This window comes from Oryzias latipes, chromosome 18 (assembly GCF_002234675.1).
Source record: "Oryzias latipes chromosome 18, ASM223467v1".
Taxonomy (NCBI): Eukaryota; Metazoa; Chordata; class Actinopteri; order Beloniformes; family Adrianichthyidae; genus Oryzias; species Oryzias latipes.
The window spans coordinates 28711603-28729407 of record NC_019876.2 but is presented as its reverse complement, the minus strand read 5'-3'; the positions used below and the strand labels follow the sequence as shown (position 1 = coordinate 28729407).

Here is a 17805-nt window from a genome sequence, read left to right as displayed (position 1 = left end):
AAAACAGGAGAAAACCCCCAAAAGCCACTGACAAAGTCCAGACGCATGACAAAGCAAAGAAAAGTCCACAGACTGACATGACAGTCTAACCTCAGACCCCACCACAGGCCACAGGAAAACAGAGCAGACATGCTTGGTAGCCGTACGGACACAGCCAAAAGAAGGAACTGTGATGAAAGTTTGTGACAGAATGTTACACAATGCCACTTCTGCCAGACTGTCAGCCTCTGATGTGATCGATGCCGCAGTGAAAAGATTAACTATTACCTTTTAACGACGTCAACAACTGACAGCTCTCTGCTTGTGCTTTTTTTTTTTTTTTTAAAAAACAGTTGTCATAAGCGATACACAAGGTGAATTAAAAACAAAATGTGGGAAGTTGCAAAATGTTGAACATTTAAGGATTTCCCCCCAGAAATGAAACTAAAATAGATTCCTCTTTCTATGAAATGGTGTTACTCTGTGGAAAACTGTATTTGCTGTCTTCATAGATTTCAAAGAAAAGAAGAAGATTGAGGGTTGTGTGTGTGTGTGTGTGTGTGGGGGGGGGGGTCATAAGTAATGCAAGTCCTAATCCTATAGCTAATCCAGTGAAGATCACAAATCATTGAAGAAAAAGGGTTCAGAGCACTGTCTAGTGGGTCTAGATGACCCAACTCCCAATGTTAAAGTGCTTAGGATAGCACAAGGCTTAAATCCTGACTGGGTCCTTTTTGTGGTTTTTCCCCAGGAACTCCGGCATCCTTCCATAGTCCAAAAGCATGCTTCACAGGCTAGTCTCTAAATTGGCTTTAGGGTAGTGTGTGGCCCTGCAGTAGGTGGGGGCCCCGCTCAGGGTGCACCATGCTTTCACCCAACAGCAGCTGGATAACGTGAATAGATTCCTTTTAGTTTCATTATGTTAATTTTCTGGGAGAACAGAAAAGTAGTGCTGTTACAATGAAAAATGATTTTCTTATTTTTTGCATCCGTAAAGAAACATTTAGGGGGGGGTACTGTCAAATCTACAATAAATCCAACAGTTTTTATGACCGCATTGAAGGGTTGCGTCTGGAACTGGATGGAACCACCATCAGAACTTTCAGACTGGATCAGTCATGCTAACAGCTACCGCCTCTGGTGCTGTTGATACACAGTGTGTCAGTGGAAGAAGAAGAGGAGAAGGAGGAGAGGCAACTTCGAATGACTGACAGGAAACTTCAGAGTTGGACAATGTGATGGGCTGAAGAAAGGTGGAGAAGAGACCAGATGGAAAGAGAACAAAGCTTATAGATTAGAAGGAGATGTTTTGTCATGGTGAGGATGGAAAGAGGAACGACGGAGGATAAATCCTGCAAGAGGAGTTTGATAAGAATCTTCTGGAGGTGAAGACCGTGATGGTGAATGTTTTCTGTGGGTTTACTCCTCAGGTAGGAGGTGAGCAGAGAAGGAGAAAGGGAGACATGCAGAGAAACTACAGAGGGATAAAAACCGATGAGACACACTGAATTATGGGAAAGAGGGGTGGAAGCTAGACTGATGTCAAGAGGGACATTTGTGGACAACAGTTTTGTTTCACGCAAAGGGGAGAGAACCTAATACTGGGTGTGAGCATATTTCTGGAGATGGTCAGACAGAGTTAAACCGTGCTTTTGTATATCTAGAGAAAGTCAATGACAGGATCCAGGGAGAGAAAGTAACAGAGAAGAACACTGGTAGACGGTGGTGAGATGCTCTATAGGTGAAGCAGAAAAGGTCAAAGTGGAGGTGAGACTGCACTAAGATTCAGCTTTGAGCTCTTTCTTGTTTGACGAAAAAATCCCCACAAAACTAAAAAAACAACAACAACATCATCATGTTTTTAATGTTTCATCATTGTTTATTACCTAAAAGGAAAATCTATTCCCCCTGCAGTTATACTTCTCCACCAGTAGAGGGCGAACCGTCTGTGAACCGATTTCACTGTCAGTTGGTGGCTTTTTATCATCTTTTTACTGGTATTTTCGGGAAAACTTTTAAATCTTCAGTCTCCAGCACACAATCTAAGGCTACTTAAGGATCTGACTCAGTCGCAGTATCAGACATCACACCCATGTAAAGTCTAACCGACCCATCTCAGCCGCAGATAGCGGATATCGATAAAGCTGTGTGCAAAAAAAAAAAAAAAAGCTGATTCAGAATCTAATTCCAGTCTCATGATGCAACGAGTGCTGCCCGTAATGTTTGATCTCTGCGAAGATTAAAAAAATCAAACGGCTCATCGTTCTGTGGGTTTAATTCTTCCGAATATTTGTCCCCCGCCCAAAATACACATCATGACAACAAGGGTTTATCGACCGTCAGGGAAAAAAGTTAAGCTATTTAAAATAAAATTATGATTTTTAAATGGACTTCAAAATAAAAAGCTTAAATTCGAATGGTCTTCAGGCTGCTTTTATCTTTTAAAGTCGACTTCCTGTACTTCTACTGTACTTCCGGTTAAACTTGCGAACTTAACGCAGTCTGGTGAAAGAGCGTAACACCGGCTCCCTCTAGTGGTCATCGGTGGTAAAGACAACAAGTAGGCTCACTGTGGTCCTGATGCTGCAGGGATGAGCAGATATGTGAGGCTGCGCAGTATATGAACTGTAACAACGTCACGAAATCCTGGCGCAGTCTCTGTGGCGCAATGGAATAGCGCGCTGGACTTCTAATCCAGAGGCTCCGGGTTCGAGTCCCGGCAGAGATGGGTCACTCTGTATGCCACGCGCAGGATTGCGTGTCTTTTTCGTTTTGCGATGGGTCTGAGTGTGCGTTTTGTAGGACAGCTTTGCTTTCTCGTTGTGGTACAGGCGATGAAGGATGAAGGAAAGCTTTTTTTGACATTGTTGAAGTGGTGGGCTATAGTCGTGTTTTTGTGAACATAAAATACACTGGGAAAAAAAGGTATTTTTATCCCAAATTCACATCCATTTTGATATTTATAGAGACCAAATACTACATATTTAATTCTAATCCGGGCTGGGATCAGGATGGATGGACTGAGGAGACCCGTAGTGAGGATCCAGTGAGCCCAGACGGCTGCCGACCCATCCACTGAGTCTGTGTCAGAAATGTGGACCGGGTCCGCTTCTGTGGTTCTGCTGGTTTACGTCAATTTATCCTGATCACATCACAATAATATAATCATATAATCCGTTTTTTCTTGCTTTTTGGTCGGCTTTATCACTTCAGGAATTTTAGTTTTAGTTTTTTTTCTACAATACGTAGCTGTTTACATTTTGATTGACTAAAAACCAGAAGAAAAGACCTCAGATGCTGGAAGGAGAACAGAAGGAACGGCTGACTGTGACACTGAAAAATAAATGGCATACATTGCAATGGAAACAATAGAAAGCTAATCCGTCTATTCATTTAGGACAAAAGGTGAAGAGTAAAATGGAAAAAAATCAATCTAGTATACTAAGTGCGCCATTTTATGCTTTTAATCATGTTTAATGTTTTTAATCTTTCAAGCAATTAATCAATAATTTAAGCATGATAGCGCTGGGAATTTACCAGTAGGCTCCCTTCCACTCCTTTTCAGAAAACAGTTTTTCACAAACTTTACATTTAATGGATTCATTGTGTCATGTACTGAATGTATACTTTTAAATATGTCTATTTATGAATTAGAGTGGTTATAATGTTATCATTTACATGTGGATATATGGATATTTACCACTTTTAGTTTTAATTTGTCATTTTTTTCCAATCCATAAATGATAATCACCTTAAGCATGATGCTCACTCAGGACCACTATATCAGGTCCACGTTGCTAGAACCGGGTTGGACCCCTTTGACCTTCAGAACTGCCTCAACCCTTGGTGTCATAGATTCAACTCGGTTCTGGAAACATTCCTCAGACTTTGGTCCATGTTGACATGACAGCATCAGTTGCTGCAGATTTGTCTGCTGAACATCCATGATGCCGATCTCCCGTTCCACCACATCCCAAAGGTTCTCTATTGGGTTCTGGTGACTGTGGAGGCCGTTTGAGTCCAGAGAACTCATTGTCATGTTCTAGGAACCAGTCTGAGATGATTCCAGCTTGATGACATGGAGCCTTATCCTGCTGGAAGTAGCATCAGAAGATGGTCCACTGTGGTCAGAAAGGGATGGACATGGTCAGCAACAATACTCAGGTAGGCTGTGGTGTTGGAATCATCCTAAACTGAAACTAAGAGGCCAAAGTGTGCCAAGAAAATATCCCCCACACCATGACACCACCACCACCAGCCTGAACCATTGATAATACAAAGCAGGGTGGATCCATGTTTGTGTCTGAATTCCTTCCCTACTCACTAAATACTGCACTATATACAGTGATCCCTTGCTATAACGCGGTTTGCTTTTCACGGTTTCGCTACTTCACGGATTTGCATCGTGCATTGTGTTCTGCATTCTGATTGGCTAAAAAGTCACTCCGCTTCCTCTCTACCTGTGCGTCAATAACGTTGCAGTTTAATATGTGCACGTACGTAAATCAGCTTGCCAAATTTTCACTACTATGTACAAATTCTCTTGATGGTGGCATGTCGGTGTATAAGGATCTTTTTGCAAAGCAGAAAAAAGAGCGACAACAACTGCTCTTCTCCCGAACAAACACAGCTGCACCGCGGGCTTCAACAGAAGAAAACACTGCAGAGCGGAGTCAGGATGCAGCGGCTCAGTCTGTAGAGCAGTGAATTACACCTGAGTCACTATTTGTCCAACTGTACTTTGTATTTTTTTCATAATCATTTTTAAATTTTCTCCCGTTTAGTCCAATACTCGGGTCGCGGTGGGCGGGGCTAATCTCCGCGATTTGAAGCCTTCTGTTCACATTCATTAAAATTATTATTTGACAGTACAGTACAGAGTTATTTGTTGAAAAAAAGGTTTCTAAAGTACTTCTATTTGTGAAACAAATGCTTGAGCCTGCAAATTGGTTTGTTCTTTCTTTTCAATGTATAATAGAGGATTTAATTGTTTAATAATAGTTTAAAAAAATAAAGGTTTGTACTTCACGGATTTTGCCTATCACGGGGTCTTTTTGGAACGTAACCCCCGCGAAAAACAAGGGTTTACTGTAGTGCGTTCCCCCATTTTCTAGTGCCGTCCGAATCTACAATTCAAAAATCCAGTGCTCTAGAAATTTCCCAGAAGTCTCTGCGGAAAACCAGTGTGCGTCGATGCTCACTAGAATGGCGAATATGGACCACAATGCACTGCGTTGGAACAATTTTTGACCAAAAAATGTATTTAGAATTTAAAGATATTTTTTTTATAAACCATCAACGTTTTTATCTTCAGAGGAGAGTGGAATAAAAAATAATCGTCGTAAAACGCTCATTTTAATTAGATTTTCACTTTTTGGTGTGTAAACACATGTCCTGGATATGTGGAACTGTATTCGGGTTGGGAGGGATGTGGGGAAACACAGAGTTGTATTATCGTTTGAATACGCTTACCTTTTAAAAATATGCTCTGTATGTTAATGTGTTTTAAAAACTCTATAAAAAAAGTTGGAATAGATTTTCACTTTGTGAAATTGATGACGGTCATATCCACTGTTTAAAAAAAAAAAGTAGTGAGCATGGTGTCCAAATTGCTTTTAATATCCAGGGCACTACATAGACCTGTACTATATAGTTTTTTAGTAGTTACGGCTTAGAGTGGGGATTGGGACACAGCACATGATTTCCTGTTGTTGACCCCAAATTCTGACCCTACCATCTGAATGTGGCAGCAGAACTTGAGACTCATCAGATCAGACAAAGTTTTTCCATCTTCTATGGTCCAGTTTTGGTGAGTCTGTGTGAATTGTAGCCTCAGGTTCCTGTTCTTAGCTGACAGCAGTGGTACCCGGTGTGGGGTTCTGCTGCTGTATTCCATCTGCCTCCAGGTTGGACGTGTTGTTCTTTCAGAGATGCTCTTCTGCAGACCTCGGTTGGAACCAGTGGTTCTTTGAGTTCCTGTTGTCTTTCTATCAGCTGGAACCAGTCTGCCTGTTCTCCACTGACATCTGGCATCAACAAGAGATTTCTACCTATAGAACTGCTGCTCACTAAATATTTTCTCTCTTTTTCTCTGTAAACCTTAGAGGTGGTCATGGGTGAAATTCCCAGTAGATCAGCAATTTCTGAAATCCTCCGACCAGCCTGTCTAGCACCAACAATCATTAAAGTCACTTCAATCACCGTTCTTCTCTGTTCTGATGCTCGGTTTGAACCGTCTGGACCATGTCTACGTGCCGAAAATGCATTGAGTTTCTGCTATATGATATGCTGATTAGAAACTTGTGTTAACGAGCATTTGGACAGATGTGTCTGATAAAGTGGCCGGTCAGTGTATCTCTCTTGCATTAGTCTTTTTGTTTTTGTTTTGATTGCTTGAAATAAACCAAATCCACATCCAATGCTACTTTTTTTGCCACTATTTAGTGTTGAAAATGTGCGATAACTGGATCTAACTGGATTATTTAACCAACAGCAACCCAAATAATTTAGCAAAAGATTCGATAATTTACCTCAAATTTGGTGTTGGCTGTCTCTAAGTGTAATTGAAGTGGACCTCAACATGAGGAGCCACTGTGGTCCCTCTTCACACAGCCTGAACCTCCAAGATGTGTCTGGTTTTCCATCTGCAGTCCCCCAACAACAAAACAGACACAGACAAGTGCTACCAGTACGAGTGTGTTTTGAGCTTCTTTTCCTTATTTCTGACTGCACCCACACATGGCGACAGGACCGGACCACGTGTCACCAAGAGTTCTAAAAGCCTGCGGAGCAGCTAGCAGGCGTACACAGACATCTTCAACCTCTCCCTCTCGCAGGAAACGGTTCCCCCGAATCTTCAAGTCCTCAGTGATCGTGCCGGTCCCGAAGAAAACAAACATCACAACGATGAATGACCCAAGACCTGTGGCCCTCACTCCTGTAGCAATGAAATGTTCTGGGAAAGCTGGTAGTGACACACATCAACTCCTTGGTCGACGAATCAATAGACCCCCATCAGAACAGATCAGCAGAAGAAGCGGTGGCCCTGGCACTTCACTTCACTGACTACTTTACTGTTCCTGGACCACAGCTCCGCCTTCAACACCAGTAGGCCCTGGAAGCTGACTGCAAAACTCTCCAAACTGGGAGTACCAACACCCACCCGAAACTGGATTCTAGACTTTCTCCCGGACAGACCCCAGGTGGTGAGGATGGGAAAGAAGGTCTCTGCAGAACTTGCAGTCAGCACCGGAGCACCACAGGGGTGCCGCCTCAGTCCAACGCTCTTCTCACTCTACACCTACGACTGCACCTCCACCGACTCCAACAACATCATCATTAAGTATGCAGACGACACAACCGTCCTCGGCACATCAGAGGAGGGGACGAGTCCGCCTACAGAGACCTGGTGCACAGCATCACCAACTACGGTGAGGTCAACCACCTTGTTCCCAGGGTGGAAAAAACAAAAGAAATTAAAGCTACAAGTAGCATTTAGCGGGCCCGAGCACGGGCGACCGCCTGGCATGGGCGACCGCCCCAAGAGCAACGCCCTGCTCGAACCGTTTGGCTTCATTCTTCCTTATGGTTTCTGGAGCTGCAAGCTACATTTAACATGATTGACACAACTGCCCTAACAGACAACTACAAAAGGAGTTTTAATGTATAACACGGTGAAGGAGTTTTTGTGCAGAAAAAGGTACAATTAGAAAAGCTGGTAGCAGTGACTGCAGATGGGGCTCCTGCTATGATCAATAGACAAACAGGTTTCATTACTCACTGTAAAGCTGACCCAGACTTTCCAAAATGTCTGCATTACTGCTGCTTCATTCACCAGCAGGCCTTATGTGCAGAAGTGATTGGTTCTGGACACATAAAGACTCCTATTGTGAAAATCATAAAAAACCTCAGCTGCAAAGCAAAACAGCACAGGATTTTCAAGGTGCTATTAGAGGAGATGTCTGCTGAATATGGTGAATATGAATATGGTAAATTTGAACTTGCAGTTTTGACTGACATTACTGGAAAACTAAATCACTTTTACTGTGATCTGCAAGGCAGTGGCAAAACTATATTTTTTTGGAACAGACTGCAGTGTTTCTTGTGCGGATTTTTTCTGCCAGGGCTTGTCGGCTTGGTCTGTGGTTGTTGCCCTTTCTGGGGAAGCTGGAGTTTAACTTTGCAGCCTCACGGCTGTGAAGTGGACCCCGTTTATGTTCTAATCTGGGTGGGTGCTGTGGGGATTCTCCTATGGCGAGATTTATAGAAATTTCTCTGATTAAAAAAGTTAATTCATGAAGACATTTATGCACTGACATTAAAAAAATGTTTATGTGACCTCAGAACATGGACATTGTAGGGAATCGAACCCCATCCCAGTAACTGGGAGTACCATTACCAATGTCTTTTGCTTTTTTGAAGTCACATGGCAAGGAAAGCAAAACCTGCATCATGAATAACTAGGCCATAGGAATGCAATAGATACATAAATTTCAATTACTTTCTGAAGTACTTTTTGAGTACTTGGAATATGTTTGTAAATCAGATGGTTTGAAATTTAGAAATATGCAAAAAAAGGATTTTGATTCTTTACTCAATTGCTAACTACAGAAAAAAATGTAAATTTGTAATGCCTTATATGTATTCATGATGCAGGAAAAGAAACCATATTTCCATAAAGTCAGAGGATTGTGACTTAACAGAGATAAAGATGTCACCATCTCTCCCCGTCTCCTTCGCCACAACAACTGACACCAGCATGTATTTGGTTAAACATTTGACGTTTTAATTTAAGTCAGACGTTTGTGACTTAACAGAGATAAAGATGTCGCCATCTCTCCCTTTCTCCTTTGCCACAATCATCAACAGTCACTTACATGTGTAAAACGACAAAGAACCCCATCATGATCACTAAAGTATGTTTGTACAACTGTACATTCGACTTTATAGTTTGTTGTTTTTAAGTACACATGATCGATTATCGTATTTTTTAACGTTGTGTTTTCAGAAACCAGTTGAATGAAACCTTTATGTGCCATGAAATCAGTTATTGTCTTAGAGTTTACTAAGTTTTCATTAAAATCACCCATTATAGCAATGGTATCACCCAGGGGCTCCAAAAGATCAACTAATTTCTTAAGGTTCTCTCTAAATAATGAAATGGCATATGATGGTGGACGATACAGAACTGCCACGACTATGTTTGATGTAATAAATCTGTGCACTAAACATTCAATATCTACATTTTGTATCTCTACATGTTCAAACAGGATATTTTCAACGGTGTACATTCCAACACCACCATGTTTTAAGCCTTTAATCACATTCAGTCTAGGATCTACTCCACTATAAGACAGTGAGCGTGGCATACTATAAAAATTATACCCACTGATGTTCAATGCATCAGTTAAAGGTGCATTTGGAAGCCATGTTTCAGTTACAGCTATGCAGTTAACATGTAACTGTTTTGTGCACAAAGCTAAGTCCTTTACATGCCACTGTAAATTTTGCACATTCATGAGGAAAATGCTGAATTCACATGAACTAGAAGTGAGATTTTCTTTATTTATCAGATATTGAGGCATGTTTGCCACATATTCAGAAACTGTTTTGTTACAGTAAATGGCCTGTTCCTTAAAATCTTGAATAATTAAACCAGACAAACTTGTTACGCGGCTTAATGCAACATAAGCCTGCCCAGGAGCAAAAGTTTTTTTCAAAGACACAACAACATTATCAATGGTAAGACCCTGAACTTTATGAACAGTACAAGCCCAAGCAAGTTTTAGAGGAAACTGACGTCTCAGACCACCTCTTCCTGTGACTCGTTCCTCTTCTGGAACAATGGCTACAGAACCTGAGACAAGCCCTGGATGATTTTCATACTGTTTCTTCCGTTGTTTTCCAATGTCTTTATTATCAAAATTCACAAAAACAATTCGTGGAAAGTCAGAGTTTCTATAGACAATATCAGTCACAATTCCACATGCACCATTGACAAGACCATCTGCCACATCAACATTTTTACAGAGCATGACACGTGCATTCTTCCCCAAAAGAAGTCTTTCTGCTAGACAAGTATTGTTAGCATTTGAATGATTACCACTTAGTAACACTTGTCTACCTGTTTCCTTACAATTTACATAATCTTGAGCTTTAATAGTTACATACTCTGGACAGGATGAATGTAGATGGGTTAAATTATGTTGATTTACTTGACCATTAGTTGGGAAAATATGTAAAGCAGAGCTGCCTTCTCCCGTTTCACGTGACTTCAATTGTTGGATATCACTTTTTAACATTTCAGTACCTTTGCATCGTGTCCTAACTCTGCCGAGTAATTTGGCAAATTCCTGATCTTTTTGGCGTACAATGGTTTCTAGGCAAACAATTTCAAACACACCACACCAAAGATCCATACCCACATTTTCTACATACAATGGTTTTCCTCTCACTGGAGGTAATTGAAAGAAATCCCCAACTGCAATAATACAAACATTTCCAAACAATGCAGAGTTACCAGTTTGCTTTATTTGCCTCAGACGCCCATGAATATATGCTAATAAATTATGATCTACCATGGATATTTCATCAATTATCAAAATCTGTAAACTGCTGTAAATGGCACGTAAAGAATTTAATTTTTCCTCACCCAGTGGTGTGTAAGGTAAGCGGACATCTTTACCAATACAAAAAGTGTTGTGTATAGTACTTGCTTGTACATTAAACGCAGCAATTCCTGTGGGAGCCGTCAACAAAACACAGATGTCATCTACATGACGACAAAGAGGAGACAATAGTCTATTTGATTCATATTGTATTGCTTTAATTAGGTGAGTTTTACCAGTCCCTGCACCTCCTGTTATGAACAGGTGGAATGGTTCTGGCTTTTTTCCCAAAACCTTTTCCACACACCATTTTCTCACTTGGTAAAAAATATCCATCTGAATTTCATTTAAAGAGCGAATTAAAGCCAAGCCATCACTACGAGGCATTTTTGTGTTATTCAGTTGAAAGAAATGGCTATGTTGAGCAGAAACTCTTAAATCAGGAATATCAAATTCCTGTTCATCATCGACACTTTTTTGGTTCTGCAACAACTCTTGACACTCAAGTCTTTCCAATTCTTGCTCAGGGCATAATTCACACCAGGCATCTTCAACTACACCAGCATTATCTATCCCTTGCTGAGCATTAACCAATTTATCACCATCAATTTCAAATTTACTTCTGTTTAATGTTACCACGGACTTTACCAACTGCAGACCTGAATTACCAAGTCTTATCGTGCCCTTATGAAAAAAGTCTTGATACGTTTCAAAACCTTGAGGTTTCAGCTGGCTATTGCTGTAGTATGGCAAAAACAACTGCAGATTGCTTTGATAAAACAGTTCAGGCTGTTTTGTTTCAGAGAACTTAACGTAACGTACAACAGCAGGTAGTGTGCGGGTTCTTTTCACAACATATCCAGTGTTGTTGTTCAACTTTATTCGCTTAGCAGCACTTTCATTTTTTGACAACACACGAAATTCGGAAGCAAATACTGCTAAACACATTGAAGGAAAATCATCACTCTTAGGTCTGTTCTTATATCTATCCACAATGCTTGTCATCCACATATCATCTGTACTAACAGAATGCTTCGATGCTTTTTCTTTAAGTACTTTTAACGGCAAACTCATTTTAACAGTATTTTCACCAACAGGAAGAAACACAACTTTCCGAGAGCACTCTTTCAAATGTGCATTTGTCAGTCTATAAACACTTTCTTGAGCAGATACATCTCTGTTGTGCAAATATGTACTGCCTAATGTTTTTAGACTTTCTTTGGCAGAAACATTTCCATCCCTGCTTGCTTCCTTTTGTGCACACTGCAATAATAAACCCATTTCCTTCTCTGATTTAGAGATGTAAGAAATGATGTACACAACACATGCGTATGCGTCGACAACAAACTGTATATCCATATTAGCATTCCAGCATTTTAACAGTGGCTTGCTATATTGATTAATCCAAACTTCATTGATCTGACGTTTCAGCACAACATGGGTTTTCCGAGCACAACAGTTATATGCAGTTTCAAATGTGCTTTGGTTTAACCCAACAGATCCAAACAAATCTTCAACATTGTCATAAGTTGGCCCATCAGCTGAGAGAGCAGCTTTAATGTGTGCAATCAATGCAGAAGCCTCTTTTTTCTTCAATTGCTGTGTCTGTGCATTTTCTTTACAGTTGCAAGACTCTTTCTCTGATAACACACATTGACAAGACTGTGTCTCTTCAGCACTTGTGCTACGTGATATGAAGAAATAATTGTGGACTATAGAAAGAAAGCCCTGCCACATCAGCCACTCACCGTCAATGGGACTGTGGTGGAGCGGACCAACGGTTCCTGGTTCCTGGGTCTGCAGATCACAGACAGCATCAGCTGGGAAATAAACACTGTTGCAACAATGAAGAGAGCCCAGCAGAGGCTGTACTTCATCAGGCTGCTGAAGAAGGCCGGACTCAAGCGCCGGACCCTCGCCCAAGCCTACAGGGGGCTTGTGGAAAGCATTCTCACCAGCGGACTGACAGCCTGGTTTGGAAACACCACCATGAAAGAGAAGAAGATGCTGCAAAGGGTCATCAACACAGCGGGAAAAATCATCGGTCGCAACCTTCCATCCATCAAGACCATCTACAGACAACACAGCAGGAGGAGAGCGGCGAAGATCATCAGGGACAGACACCACCCCGCCCACGCACGGATCCAGTGTGTGGACTCAGGCCACAACCTCAGGCCTGAAGGCATCCATCCACACGCTTCCACAACGGCTTCTTCCCAGCTGCAATCAGAATGCAGGACATAGGGAAGACTGGACTGAACCACACAACATGCTAACCAGCTGGGACACACTAAGTGCAATGAACAATTAACTACCACAATATGTCAAACACATGACAAAAGTGCAATAGTGAAGAGGTTGGGACGCTGCAATATTTTAGATTTGTACTTTTGTATTTTTATTTTATATTTTTCTTTTTACTCTACTCTTCTCTTTCTTAAATTCTGTCCTCATCTTATTTATGAACCTTGTTAGTTTTGTTATTTTGTCATCCTTCTGTATTTACCCCGACCCGAGAGCTGCAGAAGAAAAAGTCTTTCATGTACAAAAGGCAATAAACCCTTCAACCTTAAACCACTAGCTATATTTCTCCCATGGGTGTTTGTTGGGGTGGGGTTGGGGGGGGGGTGTCATGTGGGCATGTGGGGTGGTTTGTCCACGGTGGAACCGCCTCTGGACCAGAATTTGATCAGGGAGGGAGAGGGAAAAAAGGGGGGCAGGGCTGTGATGCTGCTGACGTAAAAGAGAGAGAGAGAGAGGGATACTCCGTTAATGAGAATATGACGTCAAGCCAGAGTTAGTCAGTACAACACCGGAAGTAAAGCTTCACCACATTCAGCATAATTCTTTCCAAATGTTTTTAAAACATTATTTCTCATTCATGTTTTGAGCTTCCGCTAATCCTTTTTAGAATAAAATGTAAAATGTAATTTTCTATAAACCATCAATAATATTGTCGATATGATAAAAAATGTGAGTGTTCTATTATTTTCAAATAAATGAATCATTTCATTTTTGATGCACTTGCAATACATATTAAAATGATGTAATGAGAAAATCTTTAATGTGGTTTTACAGGAGGAAAGAGACGGTTTTTCATTTCAAGCATCAAATTTTATTTTGAAGGTCCGGAACGGAAGTGGACACTGCGTTTCCGCGTGCTTTCGCGTTCGGAGCGTAGTAGAAAACGGAGTGGAGAGCCAAGAAACGGCAGATAGAAGGAGAAAAAGGAGTGAAATGGTGTGAAGTGGCGCGCGCGCGCAGCCCGGCAGAGGACATCACAGGCGGAGGATTACGTGCGTGTGTCAAATTACTGTCAAAGTCAGAGAAGTCCCGCTTTTTCATGCTGTCCTCACGGCGCTCTGAGCCAGTAACGGACCGGGCTGAACCATGCAGAGGCTGCTGCTCCTCAGTCTGGCGCTCACGTTTCCAACCGGTAAGGTCTCCTCCACCACACCGACCGACCAACCGGGGCACCGCGCGGGCCGAAGGAGCGGCGAGCTTCCAGCATTCCCATGCACGCCGCAGCAATAGATCACCATAGAAGCGCGTGCACGCATGTCACAGCGCGCGCGCGCGCAGCACTGGACCGTCACTTTTTCCTTCTTTTTTTTCTGGTTTAAATTTACAGTGTTTGTTTCCTGCGCATGCCCGTGTCTGTGTGTGGAGTCGTTATTCTTTGGGGATGCGCGCACACGGGACGTGACGGGAATGATAGTGATTGACCTGCACCGCTGTGCATGCCAGCAGACCCCCCCCCTGCCCCCCCCCGTCTCCTCGTCCTACCTGTGTCCTCACCCACAGCTCATTTTCAGGCAACTCTTAGAGCCCCCCACCCCTCCCCCTGTACCTGTGGGGTCGCAGGTAGGCTATTGGCTTATGCTAATCACAGCTGGGGCTGAGTTGCTAGGAGACAGGAGGCTGGAGGAGGAGGAGGAGGAGAGGATGCTACCTGTTCGATTGAGGTGCATCTTTGTTTGTGTGGCTGCAGACACGTTAAACCCCCACCGTACCCACCCTCACCTTGGCTTACCGGGAGCGCGCACGGCTGTCTGCCGGCACCGCCGACCCCTCCATCATAGGTTTTTTTGTTGGGGAGGGGGGGTGTTTGGGGAAGGTATAGAAAAAGGATGATGTCACCTTGTCTGCCTGGCTTTGTGGCGGATGTTGTGGGCTCACACCCTCCCACCGAAGGGTTCACACACCTTTCCCCTCCGCCAACAAACCCCGGGATGCGCCCAAACGTCACCGCAGCCCTCTCCGTCCTGTGGTGGAGCGTCCGTCACACGGACAAAGCCCGTTTTACATGTGTCCCCATTGTCTTTGGCAGTGCCGCCACAGCTGTGTAATCCTTTAGCGTTGTGCCGTCAAACACAAAGACATTTGCTCTCAAAGGCTTTCCTGAGGAAAGATTAGCGGGCTGAAAGTGGGGCTGATTCTGCTCCATAAGATTTAAAATGATGTAACGTTGGCGCTCAGAGGACCAACTCCGACCCATGTCAGGCTCTTATCACCTGTTATTCCCTCCCGGCTGCCTTTTAAGGTCAAACTATGTGTGGCTGGTAGCGGTTGGGTGTTCACTAGTCAGAAAGGTAACTAGCTTTATCAGAATGTCTCCAGTCAATCATGCAGATGCGGCTCTAACTGGTTGTTGTGGATTTGTGCTAGCAGAAGCTTAGCAGCCATTGGTTTAGCCTTCTAGGATGGGATCTACTCACAAGTCCACCGTTTAAACGCTGCTACGTGGTGATAATCAATGGCAGAAAACTGGGTCCAAAGAACCAGTTCTGGACTTGAAGTTCTGGCCCTGCAGCCCGACCCTCTTCTGAGCTGCTGACTGGCACAAAGGCTGCGGTGCAGGTGTGACCGATTATTGGCCTCAGTCGCTTTAGTGGAGATCTGGGACGTCAACCATCGTTGCCGCTGCCATAAATCCTTTCTACCTGTGAGATTCTCCTACCAGCGCTCACTGCACACGTGTAGTCCGAACTTATGTTAGGATTTTCAAGTTTCAGCGGACCGCCCATAAATCTCTGCTGCCTCTTCCATCTTGTGGTTACTGTACTGATTTTTGCTGTTTTTGTGACGTTTGGTTGCTTAATGCGACCAACGCGATGCTACACCTGTCGACTTAGTTCTGGCCTTTTACGCTATAGCTCACTACTTAACTTCTGGGACTCTTTAAGTTGTTTTCAAACCACTCCAGGTGAATTTATGCTGGAACGGAACCGCTCAGCCAAGGTTTTATTCAAATCCTACGCCGCGCTCACGATTTAAAAGAGCACGTTTCAAAATCGTGTATTGCTTTTCGGTGTATCAGGCATTTGTGCTACAGGTCAGGAAACTCTCACGAGGTAGGACAGATCGTTAGAACACCGGCACCATTGACTGTATGTGATAACTGGACTGAGTGACTCCTCCCCCCTGGCGCTCCAAACAGGAAGTACCATAGATGTCTATAGAGAAATAAACAGCTGTTACTCATTGGTCAGAAGAACCGTTCTGGATCTGAGACGTCCTCTTGATACATCCTCTTTTTTTCCATGATATTTTTTCTGTAGTCCAAGGTATTCAAGTTGCAAACCGACCAATCAGATGCTTCGTTAAAAGTAGGTGGTTTCCGGTCAAGCATTCAAAACGTTTGATTGACAGATTTTGTGCGGCACCATTTTCGAGCACTAGGGGTGTGAGCTTCCAACAAGCTCACTAATGATTGGCGGGAGCGGTTCCCACGGGAAGACGTCCGCATCAAGAAAAAAATGGCGACGGAACTGACTTCATTTTTATTGGAGCTGGAAGTAAATCCTTTTCCATGGGTGACGTCACTCACTCGGTCCAGTTCTCATATACAGTCAATGGCCAGCCCAGGAATTTTACTCCCGTTGGAGGAACCAAACGGGAGTAAAAAGTACAAAGACGGGTTTCGCAGTCCAACCGTGTTTAGTCCCATAGTTCTTGTCAACCCACAGATTTGATTCCTTATTAAAACAAGCAGTTCCAAATGTTGAATGCTCTGCTCCTGACTCATATATTTACAGCAGAGCTGAAGGCTTTATGGCCTCTTTGAGGGGCAGACACTCAAGAGCTGAGGTTGGGTAACAAGAGCCTCTCTTCAGAGAATGACGTTTAAACCCTCAACTTTTTTGGTGTCGCGTTATCTGTCAGAAGACCATAAAATGAGAAGAGGTTAACCCTTAGCGGCAGAAACTTCTGTTATCCTTGAAATAAATACACGCCACCTCTGCCTATGGAAGTTCCCGAGTCAATCTTTTTCCTACAGAAGGGCTTGAACAACCACTGCGCCATAGATTCCTGCTACGAAACAATGGTGGTGCTGAACGGATCCTCGTCCAGTTGCGAGTGTAGATCCAGAGCGACACATGTGGCGAGGCAGACGCCTGTTTTTGATTTAAACACGAGCGAGCGAGCGAGATGCTGCTCTTCAGCAGCCCGTCATTAATATGGGAATTCGGGTCACGGTTTTTACGGTGTTTGAACGTTTCCAGAAAAGCCTCTCTAATTGACATTAGCGACTGAAAGTAATCAGTGAACATGGCCTCAGGCCGCACGGAGGCATGGATTCTGTAATCATGCAATGTACATCCTTGCCCGTTGTCCCCTACTGGGCTCCGTTCAGCTGAGAAAAATGTGGCTTGGCTGTCCTGGCGGGTGTTTGTCAGCGTGTGACGTGTCGACTGCTTCCCGGAGCTGAAGTGTTTGTTTAAGAGCGTTTCTTTAAACTTCAAACAAGCTTTCTCCTTCTGAAGAGCTGCCCGATGCGTTCAGGTGATTCTGGAGGAACCTCAGACAGGCGTTCAGGTCGATTTTCCTGTGTCAGACTTGTGGCGCCTAATCAGATCAGTCAGGAGTGTTTCCCTCGGGCATGCTCAGTAAGGTGTGGGACGGCCGTGGTCGGGGGGTAGAGCGGTCGGCCTCTGATCGGAAACTTGCAGGTTAAACTGTGTCCTTGGGCAAAACACTGGACCCCACGTTGCGTGTGGGTGGTTATAGTTCCTGGTGGTTATAGGTCGACGCCAGTGTTTGGCAGCGGAGCCGGCATCAGTGTGTGAATGTGTGTGTAGTTGAAAAGTGCTTAAATAGAGTCAGACAAGTACAAGGATACGCCAGTGTATGTGGATTCCAAAAGGTTGTAACTTCTTTAGCTCCAGTGTTTACACTTTGACTACTATAACTCTTCAACTGCTTAAACCTACGTCAC

General features: G+C 43.3%; 1 protein-coding gene and 1 non-coding gene across 3 annotated transcripts in view; both read left to right on the top strand.

Annotated features, from left to right (window-relative positions):
• Nucleotides 1-2633: 2633 nt before the first annotated feature.
• On the top strand, nt 2634-2707 carry trnar-ucu. The gene has a single exon. It is a non-coding gene; the product is annotated as a tRNA-Arg (tRNA).
• Nucleotides 2708-13742: 11035 nt separating this feature from the next.
• The window catches only part of LOC101168819 (kin of IRRE-like protein 1), a 39943-nt gene continuing 35880 nt past the window's right edge, over nt 13743-17805 (top strand). For both annotated transcript variants that reach the window (XM_004080056.4, XM_011487770.3), the window contains exon 1: nt 13743-14022. In XM_004080056.4, the coding sequence (XP_004080104.1) occupies nt 13977-14022 (46 nt within the window). In that variant the 5' untranslated portion in view covers nt 13743-13976. The remainder of the gene's footprint in view (nt 14023-17805) is intronic.